The sequence below is a fragment of the Arachis hypogaea genome, chromosome 9 (genome assembly GCF_003086295.3).
Source record: "Arachis hypogaea cultivar Tifrunner chromosome 9, arahy.Tifrunner.gnm2.J5K5, whole genome shotgun sequence".
Lineage (NCBI taxonomy): Eukaryota > Viridiplantae > Streptophyta > Magnoliopsida > Fabales > Fabaceae > Arachis > Arachis hypogaea.
The window spans coordinates 73,409,384-73,433,971 of record NC_092044.1 but is presented as its reverse complement, the minus strand read 5'-3'; the positions used below and the strand labels follow the sequence as shown (position 1 = coordinate 73,433,971).

At 33.1% G+C, this 24,588-nt stretch overlaps 1 protein-coding gene across 1 annotated transcript; it reads right to left on the bottom strand.

Moving 5' to 3' along the window:
- Positions 1-1,160: 1,160 nt before the first annotated feature.
- LOC112711044 (protein HLB1) lies at positions 1,161-7,583 on the bottom strand. The gene is made up of 14 exons (XM_025763584.3): positions 6,996-7,583; positions 6,498-6,629; positions 6,246-6,315; positions 5,586-5,699; positions 4,403-4,486; positions 4,138-4,188; positions 3,850-3,879; positions 3,112-3,174; positions 2,922-2,987; positions 2,676-2,804; positions 2,453-2,488; positions 2,075-2,194; positions 1,747-1,935; positions 1,161-1,465 (listed from the first exon to the last, which is right to left on the bottom strand). The coding sequence occupies exons 1-14, from the start codon at positions 7,346-7,348 to the stop codon at positions 1,355-1,357; spliced, it is 1,548 nt and encodes a 515-aa protein (XP_025619369.1). The 5' UTR covers positions 7,349-7,583; the 3' UTR covers positions 1,161-1,354.
- Between the last annotated feature and the right edge of the window lie 17,005 nt (positions 7,584-24,588).

The following is a 24,588-nucleotide window of genomic DNA, read 5'->3' as shown; positions in this document are numbered from 1 at the left end:
GTGGTAGAATGACTTATCAAGAAGCAGAAAGTCATATATTTCTACTTTTTCAAAAAGTTTCGGCAAGTCAAAAACTTTTTTTAAAATGGTGCCAAACAGGTAGATTGTGACTTTTCATAATCCAAAAGTAAGAAAAAGTTGCTTCTGCTACTTCCCAAACGGGCTCTAAATAGTTTAATTAATTTATTTCTGAAAAAATAGTTTAAATAATAAATAATTATATTAAAAATAACTTATAAATAAATTATTTTGTGTTTAAATTTTTAGTTCTAATTGTGCTTATTTTTAAAAAAATATGATAAAAAATTTTATTACGAGAGAAGTCAATTTTTTTAACTTTTTTATAAGTTTTTAAATAGCTTTTTAAAAAAATGCAATACTTTTCATAAGTTAAAAGTTTAAAAAAGATACTTTTAAAGTTTTCAAACAAACCTTTAGTCTAAAATCTCAATTTAACTCTTAAATTTTTTAATATTATAATTTTAGATGAATTAATCTATTTTACTAAATTTCTATTTAGATTTGAGAATTTTACTATTTAAATTTTGTTATTTAAATTTTGTTATGATTTTATATTTTATAAACCTAATTTATTTGTCCGATTTCACAAAAAAATTTATGGAAAGAGTCAAAACAAACATTAACCTCCGTTAAAAAATGTTACAATTTTCTTTTATGGAAACGGATCCTCTTCAGTGAAAAAAAAAAACACTTTAAGAGAATAAAGTATGATCTATCTTTAATTTTCTAAGTAAGACCAAAATTAAATAGGAGAGAAAAAACAATGAATGGTAAGATTTATTCCGTCTTGTATGAACCTATACTTTTAATAAGCGCTTAGACGAGATGCAGGAATTGTAAAACTTCATGTTGCATCCTTCGAGTTTTGATTTCGTGGAAATTTGCTTTCGATTATGGGGTTCTCTGGGCTCCTATGTTTGGTATGAATTTGACAGTGAAGGAGAATCTCTTTGCGTTAATGTCTGGGAATTTTATGAGTTAATTTTAGTAGTTTCTTCTAATTTATTGTTGACTGATACCCGAGCACCTGTGGTTGTTGATTGTGGTTTGCGATTTTTAGTGTCTTTCAGGTTTGATGAGGCAAGGTAGCCTGAGTTGGAAAATACTCGATAAGAAACCCCATTAAGGAATCGATATCATAAGTTATAATCCTTGTAGAATATTTATTGCCAAAAACTAGAATGTTGAGTGATCCGGTTAATCAGTTAACTCAGATTTCTCAGTTGTACAAAAAAACGTTCATACATTGTTGTTGTTATACACAAGTTTGCAGAGAAAAGTACCCAAAAAAAAATAGCTATCAAGTCTGAGTTTAACAAATCAAATTTCACATTTATCCCGCTATAATTCCAGCCAGCACATCACTTTTGCCCCGTACATAAATTGTGTATACTAAACGAACTGCGTCGAGCCATCCATCTAACGATTCCCACGAGTCAGCAACCTTGGTAATCCAAGAATTGAGAACAAAAATTAGAGCTGCATTTTTCTTAAGCTAAAGAGATTCTGGTGCAGGCTTCAGATTAAGCACATTTCAAAGATTTCACCAACCCTTGAGAAATTTATCAAAATTTGGATTTGACAAAAACAATAACAATGCTAAAATTATGTTAATGACTTAACGGTGAGAGAGAGAGGGGATAGAAATAAGCTGACAAGTGTATAGAAAGAATCGGCAAAAACTATGCGACAAGGACAGAATCAGATCGGCTGAATGTTGCTTACCAGGTAAACAGGTTCGTGAATTGTATCGATGCAGAGGCCTGCACCAGGTGGTAAGGTTAGGTCAGCACAAGCTGATACTGAAACAATATCTGCTATATCTACTTTGATTGTCTTTTTATCTCCATTTGCTGCATCTGTGGATCTGCCTGCGAGAGTTTGAGGCACTTGTCTCTGTTCGCCTTTGGGCACCTGAATAAATGGTAGTGGGTAATTTATTTGATTGCAAATTTGCGTCTGAGACACTAGAGCCTAGAAGTTTGCCAATGATTTTGAAACAATTTGATATTAGCCTCTGAAAAGCTTTCACTTGATTAGCCAGACTTCTTACCTGTTGAAGCCTTTCGTGATCCAAAATGAATTCTGATCGTTTCCAGTCATTATGAGGTGCAAGTGATTTCCCCGCGGGAGGTGCTGTTAAATATCCAATTTTAAGATGTGGCAGCGGTAGCTGTGGCAAATTGAAGTCCATCAAGGTTAGTATAAAAATGTTCCCGTCAACTAATGCTCACATTTACATAGTAGTAATGACTACAATAGCTACAGGATAATGCATAATGCATGTTAATTCAGGTGGCAAATAAGCTAGGTTCTAACTGGAAGAGGTCGACCTACTTTAAATACCGGTGAAGGGAATGTGATATAATACAGTAGTGTTTTACTTGACTGAAAACATAATTCAGAAAGATCAAAGGGGTATATTACTCACCATAGATCGCACCAACCGCAAGGCACTGCTATAAACCTGTCAGATCCCAAAAATACAAAAATAGGCTGATTGAATGACGAAAAAGTGGGAGGATATTAAGAAAAGGAAGCAACAATAGAAGGATGGATTAAAGGGCAATGTTAAGTAGAAGAAAGAGCAAGTCTATTCCGAGAAATTGATGCAACCAATAGGAATTTCAAATGAAGGTGATAGGGCATCTTACTGAATAATTTGGTTTCAATGCATGAGCAGCTGCAATATATATTGCAGATTGGCTGTACAATTCATTAGGTGAAACTTCTTGAGCATTCGCCGATCCCCCAGTTCTTAAGGTGTCCTCGGCTAAACCATACTGCAAAGATAGAAAACAAGGAAAGTGAATTCTATACTCTTAATACTGTTACATGCACACAAAGTAAAACATAGCACAATTGCATGATATATAAGTAAAATGGAGAAGCATTATGACCAGAACAGTTCCGAGATTGTAAATTGCCCGATGGAAATCAAATTGTAATTGAATAGCTGCACGGAACTGCATTGAAGAATATTGGAAAGTTAAAAAGTGGAAGAGAGAATAAGTTATATGCTAAAGGACATAGTAAATGTAAAGCACTGGTTTGCAAATTCTATCTGGTATCCTCCTACAACTTTTGTACCTTGCTGATAGCAGTTCTTACAATCTTTTGCTTTTCTCGAACTGGAACAATGGCACTAAGTTCCTAAATTGAAAAAAAAACAAAGCACAAAGAAAATAAGTTAGAACTCCAATACAGAAAAAATATAATTCATATATCAAGATTGATAGCAATCTCTTGTTTAGTTTAATTAAGTTCATTTTATCAAAGAAATAAAATGAGGAAAGCCTGGGTGATTATTTACTATAAAATAATAAATTTTAGTGACATAGTTACACAATCAGTGATATAATGTAATGACTATTACTTAACAAAATAAAGAAATAGTAGAATAAGCTAACTATGAAATAAGACTCTGGTTTGATATATTTGGAGTGTGCTACGTGTATGTACTGATAACCTTCTTAGCTAAGGATTAATAAAAGATGTGACTCCCCTAAATTTACTTAAATTGATAACTAGCAGCACTTGAAGATGAGATTTGTTTACAAGTCAAGAAGTGCTTTTGGTATAAACAAGGCATTTCAGGAGAAATTCAAGTGTTTGGCTCCCAGGAAGGTGAAAACAGTTTCTTTAATATCTTTTCCAAGAAGGTCAAGTTTTTTGCTTCAACAAAAGTTCTACTATAAATCGTTGCCTCCAGAAGAAGCACTACCCAAAAATGCAGTAAGAAGCATGCAATCTTAATACAGACTCATTGCTTTCTTATTGCCTTTTGTATGAAATAAAAAAGTTTGCATACAAGTAAATCAAATATACCTGAAGGGCAAGTCCCCAGTTGTTAAGTGCCTGAAATAGATTTCAAGAGAGTCAATAACAACTAGCAGGATGTCAGTATGCAAATGAGCATTCTTGAAAAGAAATTTAGAAGTTGCAGGAATCGAACAAATACAGGATAAGAAAAGGAAACCTTTTTTTTATAAAATACAACTAAAAATAAATATTTGTTAAAGGAAGCATGTAAAAAATAACTTTTTCGAAATATGGTTTAACTCCACGAGAAATCACAGTACAAAGGGACAAAGTTTTAGAAATAATGAAATGAACCTGAGGGCTGTTCCAGTTGAGCTGGACTGCTTTTTCGTAGTTACGTGTTGCCTGGGAAATGCAAATTTCAATTTTACAATAATCATGATGTGTGATGCTAAGCCTCTATATCAACTAACAGTTAACAAGATAACTATAAATTAAAATGTGAAAAATTAGTCCATTTATTTTCACTATGAATCCTGAATCCAGCATTATGCAGTATCCATCAACAAATTTACAATCTACAAGTGCAAGAGCTGCTAAGAACCATATTTTTGCTGACCTGTTTCCATAGTTCTTCAGCTTCCTTTGTGCGACCACGCATTTTCGCCCGATCAGAGATTGCTATAGCCCAATTGTAGAAAGCCTAAAGTTTGATAGAGGGAAAAAAATTGTAAATTATAGACACTCATTTTGTTCTCAGTATTATAATTACAGTATCCAATTAAAAGCATACTTATTTGCAAAGAGGCACATATTTGGGTTTTCCTATCACATCAATAGACACATGACAAGAGGATAACTCGAGCATCACTACATTTAAGTCAGCATTCATCGTGCAAATGGATTAGCTACATGGCTACTGCCCCCAACATAGGGATAATGCTAGTTGTGAAAGCATGCCTAGTAACGCAATGTACATAAGAAATTGTGGACTGATAGAACCCAGAAAAAGGAATGCAATGGAAATAAGAAATGATAATGTACCAACAGTGCAATGCATTTTACTTTTCTTTTAACAAGGGTCATGGCTCAGAGGATGATAGTAAACACAGATCCAGTGGTCTAGCAAGACAGGTTTTTATTGAGATGCAAAGTCTTCACTCACTACAGGCTGACTAGTTCATCCCACAAAATTAACTAACCTAATAGGACAGAAGCTTGTTTAATAAATGAGCCAAGCTTGAGAAATTCTACTGTTAGACCAAGTTGTTAATAGGCAATATCTCAATAAAATATTCGAAGTAAATTTAATTATATAAGCATGATATTTTGTAACCTTCACATGTATGTCGTGTGTGTTATTTGAATATTATCGTGGCCAGACTAATTTATGTACAAAGTATCATCTATGGGTCAGGCTCATTAGGTTCAACTACTCCAGTTCAGATCTACCTTCTATTAATCTCACTTACACCCTTACCCAGATCCTAGGTAAAAATTGACACAAATTCACAAAATATTCAATAAAATAACAGGCATTCAATTATGGCTTGTTATTTAGAATGGAATTGAAAGGGATCCTTGGAATAACAGGCCAATAGTTGAGTCTGTGTGACCTCAAGATAACATGTCCAAGCAGTGGAATCAGCCAAAATGCTATATAGTGAAAGTTATTGAGTACCAAGCCTATGTTATTGATATTAGCTCCCCCCCCAAAAAAAAAGTTTGTTTTCTCTTCCTGGGCACAACCCAAATAAAAAGTCATTTGTTAGGATTCCACAGGAAAGGATACCCTTACATACATCATGTAGTGTGGGGCATAGGCAAGTGGCCTCATCATATTTTTTACAAGCTTCCTCGAGTAAAGCATCTTTGGAAGGTGAAGTGGAATCTGGACTAACATTATCTGCACTTTCCTGCATGACAACATAACAAAGATTGAGAGGACAGTTTAAGAAATAAAGCTCACATCTGCTGGCACTTGGAAAAATGGTAATTGATATCCATGTATTTCTAACATACAACACATATGAAGCTGCAATTGCAATCCCATTTCATGAGGATATGCAAAATGCATATTTCAATCAGATTAAAGCATGGAATGTCAATGCACACTTATATACCATGTAATGCTGGCACTTGGAAAAATGGTAATCGATATCCATGTATTTCTAACATACAACACATATGAAGCTGCAATTGCAATCCCATTTCATGAGGATATGCAAAATGCATATTTCAATCAGATTAAAGCATGGAATGTCAATGCACACTTATATACCATGTAATGTGATAGAATAATTTGTACTGAATGCTTCAATCACATTAAAAGCATATAATCTAACCTAAAATGAAGAGTAAAATTAAAATCAAGCCAAGAGCAAACAGAAATTCAATAAGTGATTCAAAAAACAGCTGACTTTGATTTTACAACAACAATAAATCAAGACAGCTGTTCAGACCTGAAGCACCAATGCCCAATTGTATAGTGCATCATAATCATCTGGATTCCTCTCAATTGCAGTAGCATACCTACAAAGTTCATGTAAGAAATTACAAGCTCATAAAGGTTTCCACAAGAAACATATAAAAATTGCAGTTTATGGCCATGAAGCTCCAAAAATTCTCAAAAAACGACAATGCAGGGTCCAAGTTTTGATAGAATTTCCCAATGTGATATTTTTTCATTGTATAGACGGGCAAAGTGACAATACCTCCTGGCAGCAAATGTGAGAATCCGTTGCCGCGATCGGCCCTCCTCGTCGGCACCTACAACACTGTTTATCAACTCCATTGCAGCGTTGTTCTGCTGTGTTTGCTGCTGCTGCTGCTGTTGACTCTGATGGCTGCAAATTTCCCAAATCATGCATTACAGATCACATTACATGTTGCGCAAGGTGAAACCACTCCCAAATTCAAACCCATTTCTATCATTCAGATTTACCACAACAATATATGAATAATAATTCAAATGACTACAAGCAGTTAGTTTAGGAGCTAAAAATGAGTAAATGCTCAAAAACTTCTTCTTCACGTATTTTCTATTTTGGACATCATATGTAGTTCTTCAACGTTGAAAATGTACGTATTTTCAAGTACTAATTCACGGTCGACAATTTTCAATCAAACATTCATCACTGCGAAATCGCTAAATAAATCGTAATTTACTCCATTTTCTCGATTTTTAATGTTCAGAGAGAGAGAGCGCTAACGTGCGGGGAGAATTGGAATCTTCTTTGTCAGGTTCGGACTCGTTCTTCAATCCGTTAAGCAATTCCCTCATTGTGAAGGTTCGGTTCCCTTCGTCTTTCCGAAGCTGAGGTTGCGCCGGAGGGTTGGCATCCACCGTGTGGTTGGAACGGATCGCGGTTTCACTGAGATCTGCATCATTGTTAACAGCTGGATCAGCTTCGGATCTAGGTTCTGGCTCTGATCGCGCTTGTGCTGCATGAACAGGCTCAGGATTCGATTGTGGCTCTGGCTGAGGATTGGGATTTTGGTCCGTTAGTGATTGGGGATTAGGCTCGGGTTGGACTCCGTTGTGGGATTCTTCTGGTTCGGGCATTTTGGGGTTTAAGCGAAGAGAGCTTTCGTGTGATCGCAGTCACAGGCACAGTTGAAGAACAGAGAGGGAAAGAGATAGGGGATTGGTGTGGTCAGAAGCAGAGGTTAGTGACAATGGAGAACGAATAAACACAAGACTGAGGAGGACGACGATATTTTAACTTTTATCTAATTTAATTTAACATTTTCTATAGAAACTTTCATCTAATCTATGTTATTTTCCCTCCAAGTCAGATGAGGTGTATGGTAAAATTAACTATTATATTTTTATGTTATACAGACATAATTTTTAAAAATTGAAAAATTAATTTCCTTTTTTTGGGTGTGTTTAAATTCAGCTCAAGTATGGTTTAAGAAGGATTCCAAGACTCAATTTGTACGATGATAGAGGCAAATTAATTGGCATTAGGATGGGGAAGTGAAAAAAACATGAAATTGCGCCATCTTCATCGCGCAGAACTCCTGCACGTCATGAAATTTCTCTACGGAAGCGTCCTCGGCTTTCCTCCCTACAGAACTCGCCAGGTTATAAAAATGGTGGCACAACGGAAGAAACCTTAGTAGATGGAAGCATGACAGATACAGTATTAGGGGTCCGAAAGTGGTAATTATTGAGGATCAGAGTATGCCAGTACTGCAGGACAAACCACCTATTGAGGTTGGTGATTCTATTTATAGTTTATGTTCTTATTTATTCTGTCCCTATTATTTATGGAAGTTTAAATATGTTTGTCTGGAATATTATGGGTGTTTCTAATAAGTTAGCCCGGGCGCATTGTAAGGAACTTGTTAGAAAATTTAGACCTTTTTTTATTGTGGTTGAAACACACTCTCCTTTTCAGCATTTAAAATTGTTTTGGGAAAGGTTGGGGTATCACTCTATTGGTATAGTAGAAGTAGAGGAGCATAGGGGAGGTATTTGGTTTCTATCCTCTATGAAGGGTGTTTGTTGTAAGTTCATTGATACTTTTGATCAGGGTGTTACTGTTGAGGTTCAATTTGATACTTTAATTTGGAGGTGTAATGGTATTTATGGCAGTCCTCAATTTAATAAAAGGGTTCTCCTTTGGGATTATCTTGTTGCACAATCCATGATTTTTCAAGGACCTTGGATCGTTCTTGGTGATTTTAATGAAGTCAAATTTTCTCATGAATCTAAGGGTTGTCAATTTTCTCATCAAAGAGCAGACATGTTTGCTACTTCATTAGGGGATAGTGGTTTGTTTGATCTGAAGACTATTGGGAGGTAATTTTCTTGGTACAGGAGGGTGAAAAATTATGTTGACGTGGCAAAAAAGCTTAATCGAGTCTGTATAAATAGTAGTTGGTTATCTATCTTTTCAGAGGCTTATGCAGAAGTTTTAAATAGTCTTCAATCTGATCATTGCCCTATTCTGGTGCGTTGTAAAGGTCATCCTCAACCTAAAGGGAATCGACTTTTCTGATTTGTTGCTGCTTGGGCTACTCATCCTGGGTATAGGGATATTGTGAATCAGTCATGGTGGTTTGGTAATAGAGGAATTCATGGCAAGCTTTTGAAAGTACAGAAGAATTCACTAGAGTTTAACTCGAAAGTATTTGGTAACATTTTTGTTAAGAAATGTGAATTAGAGTAGCAGATTAATTATTTACAAAAGCGTTTGGAAGTGGTGGATAGTATTTATTTGCGTCAGAAAGAGCAACAGTTGCTTGATGATTATAATAATACTTTAGTGCAAGAAGAACTTCTATGGTTTCAAAAGTCCAGAAAGCAGTGGGTAAGGTTTGGGGATAGGAATACAAGATTCTTTCATATTCAAACTCTTGTGCGAAGGAAGCATAATAAGATTCATGGCCTTTTTCTCAAGGATGGAGTGTGGGAAACTGATCTAGAGGTTCTGAGTCAAGAAGCAGAGTCTTTCTATAAAAGCTTATTCTGTCGTTTGGATGATGTTAATTTGGGTTGCCTTGGTGATGTGCCTCTTCCTTCTCTGAATGAGGAAGATTGCAATAATCTTATGGCACCAGTTACTATGGAGGAAGTCAAAACAGCTGTTTTTCACATGAATTCTTTTAAAGCTCCGGGTCCTGATGGGTTTCAAGCTTTCTTCTTCAAAGAATATTGGGAGATCATTGGTCTTGATGTTTGGAAAATGGTTAAGCAGGTATTCTCCGGTGTTACTCTTGATCTGAGAATGATGGAGACTTTGCTGGTTCTTATTCCAAAAGTTGAATTACCGGTATCTATGAAAAATTTTAGGCCGATTAGTCTCTGTAATGTAGTTTACAAGATCATCACGAAGGTCCTTGTTAATAGTCTTCGCCCTCATCTTGCGGAGATTGTTGGCCCGCTTTCAAGGAGGATTTATTCTGGGACGAGGAACTTCTGACAACATCATTATTTCTCAAGAAGACCTCCACTTTATGAAGAAGACTAAATCAAAGAAAGGCACACTGGCCTTTAAGATTGATCTAGAGAAATCTTATGACAGAGTTGACTGGAGGTTTTTAGCTCATACCCTTAAGAGCTTTGGTTTTCCTATTCCTACAATTAATTTGATTATGAATTGTGTCACTGCTTCTTCCTTATCTATTCTTTGGAATGAAAATCGTCTGAATGACTTTACTCCTAGTCGAGGTCTTAGACAAGGAGACCCTATATCACCCTATCTTTTTGTGTTGTGTATGGAGCGATTGGCATGATTTATTAGTCATCAGGTTGATTTGGGCTTGTGAGAGCCGGTTGCTATTTCTAGAGGGGGACCAAGAATATCCCACTTAATGTTTATGGATGACTTGCTTCTATTCTGTAAAGCTAAAAAGAGACAAGTGCAAAATGTGATGTTGGTTTTAGAGACTTTTTGCAAAGCATCTGGGATGAAGATTAATGTAGAGAAGTCTAAAGCGCTTTGCTCCAAGAATGTCTCTGTAACAAGAAAAGAGGTTTTTACTGGGGTATCCTCTATCAGATTTGTCCAGGACTTGGGCAAGTATCTTGGAGTTACCCTTAGCCATTTTCGGGTGACCTGTTCAGCTTTCAATGGTGTCCTGGATAAGATTCAGAGTAGGCTAGCAAGCTGGAAAGGGAGTTTATTCAATTGAGCTGGTAGACTCTGCTTGGTTAATTCTGTTGCAGCCGCTATTCCCACGTACCAGATACAGGTCTCTATTTTTTCCAAAGGAGTCATTAGTAAATTGGAGTCTATGATGATGAATTTTCTTTGGAAAGGGCAAGCTGATGGAAGAGGATTGAATGTTGTTAGTTGGAAAGTGCTGGTTACTCCAAAAAAATATGGAGGTTTGGGGATTAGAGATCCTTATTGTATAAATATTGCTCTTTTTGGGAAGCTAGTTTGGACTTTTTTCCAACAGCCAAATAAGTTATGGGTCCAATTGTTGGATGTCAAATACCGATCATCTCTATATGACTGTTTTAGTTATCCTAAGAACAAGGACTCTCCCATTTGGAGGTGTCTTTGTAAGGCTTGGGAAGTGTTGAAGGATGGGTTTACTTGGTGTATTAGAGATTTGAACCAGAATTTTTGGTTTTTTAGCTGGAGGAGAGAAGGGCGGTTATCTAATGAGATGGATTATGTTCATATTTCTTATTCGAATCTCCGGATACAAGATATTTGGTCGGTTGGTAGGTGGCATTTGGATACTTTTTATTCTCCTTTATCTCAAAATCTGAAAGGTAATATTCTCTCTTACAATCCAGATGAACAAGCAGGTCTGGAAGTGAGTTGGTATTGGTGTGGGTCTGCTACCAAAGTCTATGACTCACGCAATGGTTACTTGTGGTTGTGTAAGCAGCTATTTGGTTGGGAGGAGAGGGAGAATTGGCTTTGGCTCTGGTGTCAGCTTGTTCCAGAAAAGCACCAGTTTTTGGCTTGGTTGTATCTTAAGGAGGCTCTTCCTACTGCAAGTTTTCGCTTTAGAAGAGGGATGTCATCATCGAATAGGTGTCCAAGATGTCTTTCTAGCCAAGAATCGGTTTTATATTGTATTCGGGATTGTCCAAAAGCTCAGCTTGTCTAGCATCGGTTAGATATTTCTTGTCATCCTTTGGATTTGAAGAACTGGTTCTTGTATCATAGCAGAGGACATCCGTTCAAGTTCTTTTTGGGACTTTGGTGGATATGGCGAGCAAGGAATAGTGACATCTTTAATCCTCATGAAACTTGGCCTCCGGAAAAAGTGATTTGTCTGGCATTAACTTCAGAAAATGAGCTTAGGAATATTTTTGAATTACAACGTATGTCCCTTTCCTCTACTCTAAATGGTTTTTGGAATCTTCCATCCATTGGTACTTTTAACATTAATTGTGATGCTAGTTATTTTGGTTCGGATGATAATGTTGGTTTTGCTTGTGTTATTAGAGATTATAATGGGAGTTGGCAAAGGGGGTGTTTGGGAATGATTGAGAGTAATAGTATTCTTCAAGGAGAATTGTTTGCTATTTGGAGAGGATATCTCTTAGCTTGGGATGTGGGTCAACTAGATTTTATTTGTGAGACGGATTGTGTGGAAGTATTTAATCTTGTTACTCAAGATGGTTTTGGGTTTATTGATCCATTGGTGCTCAAAATAAGAGATATCATGCATTGGAATTGGCGTGTTGACTTTCATTTGATTATGAGAGATGCAAACACGGTAGCAGATACTATGGCAAAGATGGCGATAAAGTTACAACTTTCGCATGTGGAGCTTCCTTCACCTTGGGAGGAGTTTAAGAGTAGTCTTAAACAGGACTGTCCCTCTATTTAAGCAGTTCCTTTGTTTTGTTTTTCTTTGTTTAGTTTATTTTAGTCACAAAAAAAATCAGCTCAAGTGTTTTGAACTTATTTGATGCACCATAAAATTTGAACCATTAGATTAGATTGATAAACGATCTAAAGGTTAGAATTTAATTTATAAATAACTTATTAAGAATTACACTAAAAGATAACAAGTCTTTTAATATTTTAAAATTGTCCCATATAAAATTTGAGACCCAAACTCTCATTTCTGCAATTCTGCTGCTTACTGCTGGAAGACCTTTGTGACTCTGGTGTTTCTTGCTCTATGCTCTTCTGTATCAGGTGCCTTCCTGTTTAAACCCAATTTCTCGATTTCATCTAAATTCTCCTGATTCTTGATACTTCTTTCTTTTGATTCCACCAAATTCCTTTGAATTTGTTTCAGACGCAGTGCCTCTTCAGTTTTTTCGAGATCCTCCTCCGCATGATCACTCTCCCTACTCATCTACTCTCCACTAGCTCAGATCGAATTTCCAGATTTTAATGAGGTAAAATTGTTCAAATAGTGTCTACGTTTATGTGGTTGTTTAATATTTTTGTTATTAGTTTTATAATGATTTTGTTTTCTAGATTGTTGCTCCAGTAACTCTGGCTGATGAAGAGATTGGCCTTGAACGAGGTGGAAGTCAGTCAGATTGCATGTCATTATTATCTATGCAGAACCCTGACATCGTAAGTGTTAATAAACTTTTAGAATTGGTAAAAGTTTATACAGTTTTATATTTAGGGCTAGATGATTGGCTATTTGATTGTTTTTTCTACTGTTAAAGATATGCTAAGAGAATTATCATATGGGCAGGTTTTGAAAACTGTACGACAAGTGGCAAGTCTCTCCATTTCTTCAACTCCAGTACCTTATGACCAAATGAAGAACGAATGTGAGGCACTTGTTATAGGGAAACAACAGAAGATGTCAGTTCTTTAAAGTTTCAAACACCAACAAGAGGTTAGAGCGCTTGTTCTTTCAAGTGATTATGAGATAAAAGTTCTCCCTCTAGCAACCAAGGATAGGATGTTTTACTATAATACGAAAGAACAAAGTTTTTTTCAGGATTTGTTGCTGAATGTTCTCATTAGTGTTTTGGGAGCTTTAGAGTATGTGCTTCATTATCAGGATTTACACCCAATGAGAAAACTTTCTATGTATTTAGATGATGCTCTTAACTTAGTATTATTTAAAGTTTCAACTGATCCAATTAATTAATAGTAAAAAAAACTAGTGGCTGCTATTAATAATTGGTATGAATTGATGATGTTTCTAACCGCATGGTTAGATTTTCATCTTTCAGATCATATTAAGATGTCTCACAGTTTCAGCTGGAAACTTTTCATGCTTCAATGTGGAACATATTCTCATATTTTCATGATCACTTATTCCTGCATGAACCTATAAATTATATCAGCAGAAGCCTTTAATTAAGCATCAAAGTGAATTCAATCAGGAACAACATCTTAATGAATACAATTTAAGCAAAAAATAAAGTACCTTTAGAGAAATATCTATGGCAATGTATAACTGATCATGAGATTCCCTTGCAGCATCTGGAACCACTCTAATCAATGCTTCAAATTCACAACGTTTGAAATGGAGATCAGGAGAAAAATTGGCACCCAATTGTCCAAGAGCTTGTCCTAAGAGGCCAGCTGCCTCACCATCTGGTTGTTTCCAATCATTAAGTAGCAACACCATTTTGGTGCCACTGGGAAGGTTCCAAAAAACATAAAAAGAACAAATAAAATGAAATCAATGAAGCAGATTCATTCAACAAGAACATAAAAGGAAAAAAAATGAAATCAATGAAGCAAATTTATACTTGAGGTTGAGACTCCATTGGAACTCTGGAAGTAGAGGATAAAGGGGGAGATGGAGCACCACGGCGCTGACGTCGACGCTCAACTCGCTGAGATCCACACCATAGCTCATTGCCTGCTAAGGACGACGCCATTGAGGAGTGAGAACAACGACGCCCGCAGGTGCCACGACGATGGCAGAGAGAACGATGGCGTACTAAGGCTAATAACAAACGACTCGAAAAGAGAAAAGGGATACTCCGAATGAACGACGAGGAGAGAGAGGCTAGAACGATGTCGGGAGATGGGTGGAGATTGGCAGAAAGTGCTGGGCTGAATGGTGACAGCGACGGCGACGGCAACAGCGAAGATCAGAGAAGAGTGGAGTAGGTGGTTGTGTCCCTATGAATAGAGAAGGGGTGTAGTGAGTTTACAGGAAAGAAATTAGGGTTTCATTGAATTTTAAAAATATGTGTGGTAAATATAAAAAAATAATAATAATTATTAAACCCCCTATATGGGTCATATTCATAAATTATTTATTGTACATATTTGAAAAGTTCAAAAGACTTGAGCTTATTAAAGACAGACCCTTTTTCTTTTACTCTTTACATTTACTAAAACCACCGTCTCCTCCACTCTTAATTATGATTTGCTTACTCACATTTGCTATCTCTTTGTTATCTGTCTTTTCTACTTTTATATTTTGATCACATTATCTTTTGTATTTTGATGAGTTTTTCTCTTTTTCTTGCTTGATGTCCCCCTTTTTTTTTCTAATTCTTGATTTCAACTTTGATTTAGTGTTTGTTTCGACGCTATTATTTTGATAAAAAAATATTTTTTATAATAAAAAATATATTTTTTTATTTTTTTAACGTATTTAGCAAATTTTTAGTAATAAAAAAGGGCTTGGGTGAAATTCTAAAAAAATATTTTTTTATTTATCTTTTTTTAAAAGATCTTATGGAAAAGTAAAAGTAATCTTATGTTTAGATATCTAATGCAAAAAGATATTTTTATCTATTAATTATGTTTGGGCATAACAATATAAAAGTACTTTTTGTTTATTTATTATGCAAAAAAAAATCTTTTTTTAAGAAAAAAACCTTTTAAAAAAAGATGTAGATTGTAGCTTCTCAAAAAAGATATTTTTTTTATTTTTTTAGTACTTTTGCTTTTATTACTAGAAATTTACCAAACATACTAAATAATAAAAAAAATTCTTTTTTATTGAAAAAAAAGATAATTTTTTATCAAAATGATAACACCCAAACAAATATGTAATTTTACATCTTTTTTTAAAAGATCTTTTTTCTTAAAAAAAAGATATTTTTCATGTTTAATAAATAAATATTTTTATATCATTATACCTAAAGATAATTGATAGATAAAAAAATTCTTTTGTATGAGATATCCAAACTTAAAATTATTTTTACTTTTTTTTATAAAATCTTAAAAAAAAAACTAAAAAAAAATTCTTTTTTAAAAGTTCACCAAACAGATTTCGGAGTTTAATTCTTCTCTGCTTTCCCTACTTTTGCATTTCGGTGACATTACCTTTTGCTTTTTTAGTGAATTTCTTCTCCTTCTTCTTACTTAATTTTGCTGCTTTTTTTCCCCTTAAATTTTCGATTTCAGATATGAGTTAGGAGTTTTGGAATTTGATTATCGTTGTGAGCCTGTTTCATTATGGAATACGTTTTAGATTTGATTCAAATTTGTGTTTGATTGTAGTTGGGTACAAACTCTAATTCTTTGAAAATATTTGGACCAAACTAACTACGAGTTTTCTATGTTCAACATTGGGTAATAGAGTAACTTCACAGCAGACAATTACTGAAGAATGGGGTCCATATTAGAAAAGAGATCTTCTACTGTAAGGACTACTTCTAATTGGATTTATCGCTGATAAAAATGTTTAGAAATAACCGTAATTAGCATTAGGTAAAATATATTGGACCTGGGCCCAAAGTTAGATTTCACAGTTTGATTGGAACTCTCTGCAAAAAACTGAAAATCCTAGTCTAACCTTAATGTTGTTGTTTATTTTATTTTTTTAAGAAAATAAATAAAAAATTTAAAAAATATTTTTTTGAAAGGATAAAAAATTAAAAAATCAACATTTTCATGTGTTATATATAATATTTTAAAGTATATGTTAATATCAAAGGATAATTTTGTGAACATATAATATTTTGAATAAGATGCACGTTTACAAATATTTGCATAAAAAATTATATTATACAATAATACATATTTAACAAAATTAACTATTAGATTGTTTTTTTTTTATTTTTTAACTAATAATTTAATTATTTTCAAATAATATAACTATTATATTTTGTAATTACAAATAATACTGCATGATAATTAATTTTAATAAATAAAAATATTTTTATATGTATTTATATACTTTATATTTATTTATTTAAAAAAAAGATTGCACTTGCTATTTTAAAATAATATATATTAAAAAATATTATATTTATATATTAATATATTTTATATTTATAAAATCTATCAATATTCTCTTTTTATAATATTTTTTTATTTAATAAAATCTAATTATTCAAAAAAAGTGACGCATTCAATGTGCATAAAATTACTGAGTTTGTTTTATTTTTCGTATTCAAAGACATTTGACGTCTCTTAACAACAATAAATACTCTCATTTAACTTGTTAAATTTTAAATCTATCTCTTTGTCTCTATATTTATCTTAAACCAAATATGATATCGAGACATCTACTAAGTCTAACATATTTTACACCAAACACAATATATAAACTTAATCTAGTCTCTATTTTTCAATCTTTATTATTAACAATTATTAATATAAACTTAGTTTTAATAGTTTTAATATATTATTATAATAGAAACCACATTTTAAACATTATATGTATTGATAAATAATTTAAATCAAATATATAAAATTTTAATATTTATAATATTTATAAAATGCAATATAAAATACAATAATGCACACTTTAAGATTAAATATAGCTTTTCCAAAACAAAATTACATGCCCTTCATGGTAAAGCCATTGAACTACATACCGCACATTGATTTTATTTTTTCGGACTTGCCTGCACAATGTTTATACAAAAAGAGTCATATAGTCCTCATCTCAAAAATATTATTGAAACCCAAAAAAATCAAAGGAAAAAGGCCCAACAACCCGCCCCGTTTTAGTCAAGAAAATATTTATAAAATAAAATAAAATTCTACTCATTAAAATCCTTCAAATTAACACTAAGTGCAAAATTGAGAGTCTAATCTTTTCTACAATCTACTGTGTGCAGCAGGTCTACATCAGACAATCACTCTACTCAGTCTCGAACAGACACGTTGGGAGTCGATATGTGTACATCTTACATCTACACATGTAGAAGAATTTGATTTCTACATTGTAGTATTGATCTTACTTCCAAGTATTTCTTAACTGCACTATACATGTTGGTCCAACTCTTCTCATGATTAGTAATTTTTTATTTAGGTTAAAAGAATTTGGTTATTGTAACAGACTAGCTTATAAGAAAATTATAATTACTTAAGTTTTAGATATGAATTAGGAGTTAAAGAATTCCTTGTCGATATCTTCTTCCATTTTCTCACAAGTCTTTCCCTTTTTATCTTTTTTTTTTTTCTGTTTGAGCCAATTTTATTATGAATTTGTATGTTAATGTCCACTGTTGAATCTAGTGTAAAGCTACCAACAAGTTGAGTATGATCATTCTTTGCCTTGTGAATTTGAATGCTAACCACGTTTTAATTGGAGTTTGATTATTATCTCTTTCGCATAAGTACTATATGAATGTTGTTCATTGTTTGAATTTTTTTGTTACAATATGCATCCTTAAATATCATACAGAAGTTCAATTAAAATTTTAAATTTTAAGAATGTCATTACTAAAATAGTTATAATGATCTCTAAAAAAAATTTTCTTTGCTAAAAAAAATTTAATTAATTGTTCGTTGAAAAATTTTGCAAGCCTCAATATAATTTGTCATATTATAAGAAAAACGAAAATTTTTTTAATAGTAACGTAAGAATTCATACAGAAAATTTAGGTCCACTATACTAAATAGTGTGTATTTTGTAATCTAGTTTCTCAATTATTCGATTTCTAATCTATTTCATGTGATAGTCAATAGTAGAATATATTAAATCACTCTTCCACCTTAACCCATGACAACAATAAAGACGTCTCACGACTCACAAATTCAGCCCAACGCAATACACAAATTCAATCATAATTTTAGTCTTTATCTTATCCTATAGTTATCTTTATCTTTATCTATATCTTATCTTTATCTTATCTTTATTTATTTTTATCTTTCATAGGCCAATGCTCTATATATACTCAGTTTTACCTTCATAGTGAACAATTCAATCAATCAACAATCAATAAAATTTCTTCATCTTTTCTTTTCTTTCATTATTATCCTTTCACAATTTTATTATCTTTGCGTACTCTTTCCATTTTATCATGGTATCAGAGCTCCTCTTGAGCTCTGCTGACATCCATGAATCAAGGAGAAAGGGCACACCAGCAATTTCATACAGAGACTCTTTTGGACCTTTCGTCAGCCCAACACTTTTCTTTCATGGCACTTCCTTTCAATGAAGAAGCTCGTCCTTCAAACCAACTTGAGCTTTTGCCAAGTCTAACTACTCATTATCTTTGTTCTTTCAATACTTTTTCTACTGTTAACAATTCTTCAAATCGAGATTCATTCTTGAATACTTGGATCATTGATTCTGGTGACACAGATCACATTGCATCAAATTTGTCTTGGTTTATTTCTTACACACAAATTTCTCCTATTATTGTTTATTTACCAAATGGTTCTCAAACTACTGTTTCTTATAAAGGCATCGTTCAATTTTCACCATCCTTGGTTCTTCGTGATGTTCTTTATTTACCTCATTTCAACTTTAATATTATCTCTGTTTCAAAAATTACTTCAGCACTCATATGTGAACTCACTTTTTTATCTTCTTCTTGCACTTTACAGAGCAACAATTTAGGGACGATTGATTTGGCCAAAATGAGAGAGGGATTATATGTCTTTGAACCCAATTTTGGTAAAAATTCATCCACTACACACTCCATAAATTCCATCCAATCTCCACCTATTACACCTTCCAATATATGGCATTTTCGTTTAAAACACCTTTTTGGGCAAAGACTTAATCATTTACATAAACAATTTCCTTTTATCTCTATGCATCATAATGAGGCTTGTGATATTTGTCATCTTTCTAAGCAAAAGAAACTTTCATTTTCTCAAAGTTTTAACAAAGCCAAAGCAAGTTTTGATTTATTACATTTTGATATTTGGGATCCGTTTCGACAAAATTCTATTCATAATCATAAATATTTTTTTACTATTGTTGATGATTTTAGCCGCTTTACATGGGTTACTTTATTAAAATCAAAAGGAGAAGTGCAAAATCAAATAAAAAATTTTATTACTTTAATTGAAACACAATTCAACTCCAAAGTCAAAACTATTCGTTCCGATAATGGACCAGAATTTATTTTACCTGATTTTTATGCTTCAAAGGGCATTATTCATCAACGTAGTTGTGTTGAAATTCCTCAACAAAATGGAAGGGTAGAATGCAAGCATCAACATATTTTGAATATAGGTCGTGCTCTTATGTTTCAATCTAATTTACCATCATCTTTTTGGTCTTATGCTGTTAGACATGCTGTTTATTTACTTAACAGAGTTTCATCATCCGCAATTAATTTTAAAACACCATTTGAGATTTTATTCAATCATCCACCAAATTATCATGACCTTAAAGTTTTTGGATGCTTATGTTTTGTTTCTACCCTAATGGAAAATAGATCAAAATTTGATCCAAGAGCCAAAAAAGCTGTATTTATTGGCTTTCAAAGTGGTTTTAAAGGATATATTGTTTATGTTTTAGAAGATAAAAGAATTGAGATTTCTAGAAACGTGATTTTTTATGAAATGATCTTGCCCTTAGTCACAAAAAATGCCCAATTCCATACACTCAGCCCAACATTGCCAAACACACCTTCTCAGAAACAAGATTTAGTTAGTCTTCCAGTTGAACCCTCACCTATACCCATTGACCCAATTCCACCTAGTTTTTTATTTTCTCCAACAACCTCTCCTTCTTCCTCACTATCGTTACCTAGCCAAGTTGAACCCATGACAACCGAATCACTTTCAACACAAACACCCATCTCTCCTTCCGCACTAGACACCAGTCCACCATCACCTTCTCATCCCCTGTCACCTTTTTCACCATCTGAGCAACTCCATCCTCGTCATTCCAACCGGCCTCACCGACCTCCAGCATATCTCTCTGATTACTTGTGTAATTCCTCTCTCATCTCTACAAATCAATCTTCCTCAAAGTGCAAGTATCCTTTATCTTCAGTCATGTCTTTTTCTTCTCTTTCATTTTCACATAAAAAGTTTCTTTTATCTCTACATTCTGACGTTGAGCCAAAGTCTTTTAAGGACGCCAATCAACACTCTAATTGGCGTAGTGCTATAAAAGATGAGTTGGATGCTCTTGAGTTGAACAAAACTTGGCATCTTGTTGATTGCCCTGCAGGGGTTAAGCCGGTTGGCTGTAAATGGGTCTATCGCATCAAACGCAAGCCTGATGGTTCAGTTGATCGATATAAAGCATGTCTTGTGGCTAAAGGGTTCACTCAAACTGAAGGTGTTGATTTCTTAGAAATTTTCTCCCCTGTTGTCAAGCCTGCCACCATCAGGTTAGTTTTGGCATTGGCCTCTATGAAGCGTTGGCCCATACCTCAGTTGGATGTCAATAATGCTTTCTTACATGGGGATCTTTCTGAGGATGTTTACATGACTCTGCCACCTGGATTTACATCTCCTCAACCGAATCAATGCTGTAAGCTACTAAAGTCACTGTATGATTTACGACAATCTAGTTGTATGTGGTATGACAAACTTTCTCATCTTTTGCTATCTCATGGATATCAGCAGACCTCATCTGATTATAGCCTATTTGTTAAATTCATTGGTGATCAAATTTCTATCCTTTTAGTCTATGTTGACGACATTATTCTCACTGGTAATTCTATTTCTGAACTTGTTGCCATTAAGTCTATTTTGCACCAACACTTCCGAATTAAAGACTTGGGCCCATTAAAATATTTTTTGGGTATTGAAGTTGCTCAATCAGAGAAGGGAATTTGCTTATCTCAAAGAAAATATTGTCTTGATCTTTTGGAGGATTCTGGTTTATTAGGTGCTAAACCTGCCTCTGTTCCAATGGATAGTACCACAAGACTATATCAAGACAAAAGTCCCATACTATTCAATCCTTTTGTATATCGCCGTTTGGTTGGCTGTCTTATTTATCTCACCACTACTCGACCGGACATCATGTATGCCACTCAACAATTAAGTCAATTCATGGCATCTCCTATTGAATCTCATCTTCAAGCTGCAAAGCATGTGTTACGATATCTGAAAACTAGTCTCGGCAAAGGACTTTTCTTTCCAAGGGAATCAAAAATTCAGCTTCTTGGCTTCAGTGACTCTGATTGGGCCGGATGTCCTGACACTCGATGATCTTTAACAGGTTATTGTTTCTTCTTAGGCAGTTCTTTAATCTCTTGGAAGACCAAGAAACAAACCACCGTTGCCCGCTCATCCACGGAAGCATAATATTGTGCACTTGCCAACACAACTTGTGAACTTCAATGGATACTAAATGTGTTACAATTTTTACGCATCTCTCCTATCCGCCCACCAGTTTTATATTGTGATAATCAGAGTGCTCTTCATATTGCTGCTAACCCAGTTTTTCATGAACAGACCAAACATTTAGAGGTTGATTGTCACTTGGTTCGACAAAAAGCTCAAGTTGGAGTGATGAAACTTATCCCAATTCCCTCTTCTGGGCAATTAGCCGACATCTTCACCAAGCCTTTGTCTCCTCAACCCTTCCATCTTAATCTGAATAAGCTTAGTATTTTTGACATCTTTCATCCTCCAGTTTGCGGGGGCATATTAAATCACTCTTCCACCTTAGCCCATGACAACAATAAAGACGTCTCACAACCTACAAATTCAGCCCAACAGAATACACAAATTTAATCATAATTTTAGTCTTTATCTTATCTTATAGTTATCTTTATCTTTATCTATATCTTATCTTTATCTTATCTTTATTACTTTTATCTTTCATAGGCCAATGCTCTATATATACTTAGTTTTATCTTCATAGTGAACAATTTAATCAATCAACAATAAATAAAATTTCTTCATCTTTTCTTTTCTTTCATTATTATCCTTTCACAATTTTATTATCTTTGCGTACTCTTTCCGTTTTATTAGAATATTCTATTTTATTCTGCTTTCTTGATTTGATTATAATATTATTCTTAAATTATTTTGACTTAAAAAAATACAAAAAAATTGCACCAAAAAATACCGATTAGTGCAAAAAAGAAACAAAAAAATTAGACGAAAAAATATACATATGATAAAACTTCGAGAGGATTGAATGAAGACAACAAAAAGAAGCCCAAAGAATGGTGATGAAAAGCAAAGAGAAAAAAATAAAAGAAAAGAAAGAATTGTATACTCTCAAAGTACGAAAGCGAGAAGTAAAAGGGCAAAGAGATAGAAAACCAGGAGCATCGCAAGTTACTCGGCAAAAGATTCGCCAGAACGTTGAACAAAATATGTTTTTTAAATTTTTTAATAATTACTAAATAGTCTTTATTTAATTTTAATTATAAATTAGTTCTTTATATATTAATTATAAAATCTATTTTTTATTTTATAAATTTTTTTTATCATTTATCTATCATGTTTATTGAGAATAAAAAATTAAAATAATAATAAATTAGATCTTCCATTAATTGTAATAAATATTTTGTAATCTTAATCAATCATAATTTTATTATTGATCCAATTACATACGTATCGGGTTGAAAAATTTGTGTTTGGTAGAAATTCAATCGATTGGATGCACAGACCAATCGATTGAAATTGAGGCTTCCCGAACTTCAATCGATTGAAATTGATATACAATCGATTAAATTTTACGAGACATGCGTGGTTTTTCTTATTCAATTGATTGGTCATATTACCCAATCGATTGAAATCATTAAAACAATCTGAGTTTAGTTGATTCAATCAATTGGTTCTGTTACCTCCTCATTAAATTATTATTTTTGAAAACCCATTTTTCAACTTTAATTCCCCAAATACGAGTTTTTTTATGCAAAGTAAGTTCGCCGCATTATAATTTTTATAGAGTTCGCCTAATCCCGACGAACTTCACTTCCAATTCTAAAAAATGGCTAACTCAAATTCTTAAACATAATAGTTTTTTTAATTGATAATGAGAAAAAATTCTTGTTAAATATGGCTTATTCCCGTGTATCTGTGTATTTCTGGAGTTGATGATAATGGTTGCCATTAATCTTAAAAAAGTTATGTTTGTATATTTTTGTGTACTCCTATGTACTTTGCGAACTCTATAAAAATTATAGAGTTCGGGGGCCAAGCGAACTCTATAAAAAATATAGAGTGCAGGGTTTTGGAAAATGATATTTTTTTCAAAAGATCTTTTACAAAAGTAAAAATGATTTTAGTGTTATAAGACGTAGTGTGCTGAAAATTTTTTTCATTGGTAAATTTTTAAGATATCAGGTATATTTATAGACACTGAGATGAATGAGCAATACCATAAGGACGATGACATTAACCAATAAGAAGAGCTAGTATGTGACCAAGATATGATGGATGAACAATATAAATTTGAACAAAGATTTTGGAGATGAATTTACTGAGGGAATAACAAAATCAATCGATTGAATTAACTAAATCCAGATTGTTTTGATGATTTCAATTGAAACCAATCGATTGAATAAGAAAAACCCACATGCCATGCAAAATTCAATCGATTGTGTATTGATTTCAAATCGATTGAAGTTTGGGAAGCCTCAATTTCAATCGATTGGGTTATGCATCCAATCAATTGAATTTCGAACCAATACAATTTTTCCAACCCAATACATATGTAACTGGATCAATGATAGAATTATGATCGATTAAGATTGCAAAATATTTATTACGATTAATGGAAGATCTAATTTATTATTGTTTTAGTTTTTGATTCTCAATAAACATGATAGATGAATGAAAAAAAATAATTTATAAAATAAAAAATTGATTTTATAATTAAATAATATATAAAGGACTAATTTATAATTAAAATTAAATAAGGACTAGTTAGCAATTATTAAAAAAACTTAGAAAATATGTTTTATTATGGGACCATTTAATGGTCCAAACGTTCTCGGACCATCGAATCTTAATACCAAGTTACTCTATATGTAAATGTCGAGACAGAATTATTGGAGAAAATAATTGTAGATCAAAGAAGGCACCAGATTCGGTGGTCCTAGAACGTTTGGACCATTAAATGGTCCCATAACAAAACATGTTTTTTAAGTTTTTTTAATAACTGCTAAATAGTCATTTTTTTAAATTTAATTACAAATTAACCCCATATATTTTATTTAATTATAAAAATGATTTTTTATTTTATAAATAATTATTTTATCATAAATCTATCATGTTTATTAACAATCAAGAATAAAAACAATAACGAATTAGATCTTCCATT

Bases quoted from the DNA above. Each gene is read 5' to 3' on its own strand.
- LOC112711044 (XM_025763584.3), bottom strand. From the start codon at position 7,348: ATGCCCGAACCAGAAGAATCCCACAACGGAGTCCAACCCGAGCCTAAT. The intron at 6,316-6,497 runs GTATTGTCACTT...TGAACTTTGTAG, and splicing joins CTCACATTTGCTGCCAGGAG to GTATGCTACTGCAATTGAGA. The intron at 2,489-2,675 runs GTAAGATGCCCT...GGGATCTGACAG, and splicing joins CATTGAAACCAAATTATTCA to GTTTATAGCAGTGCCTTGCG.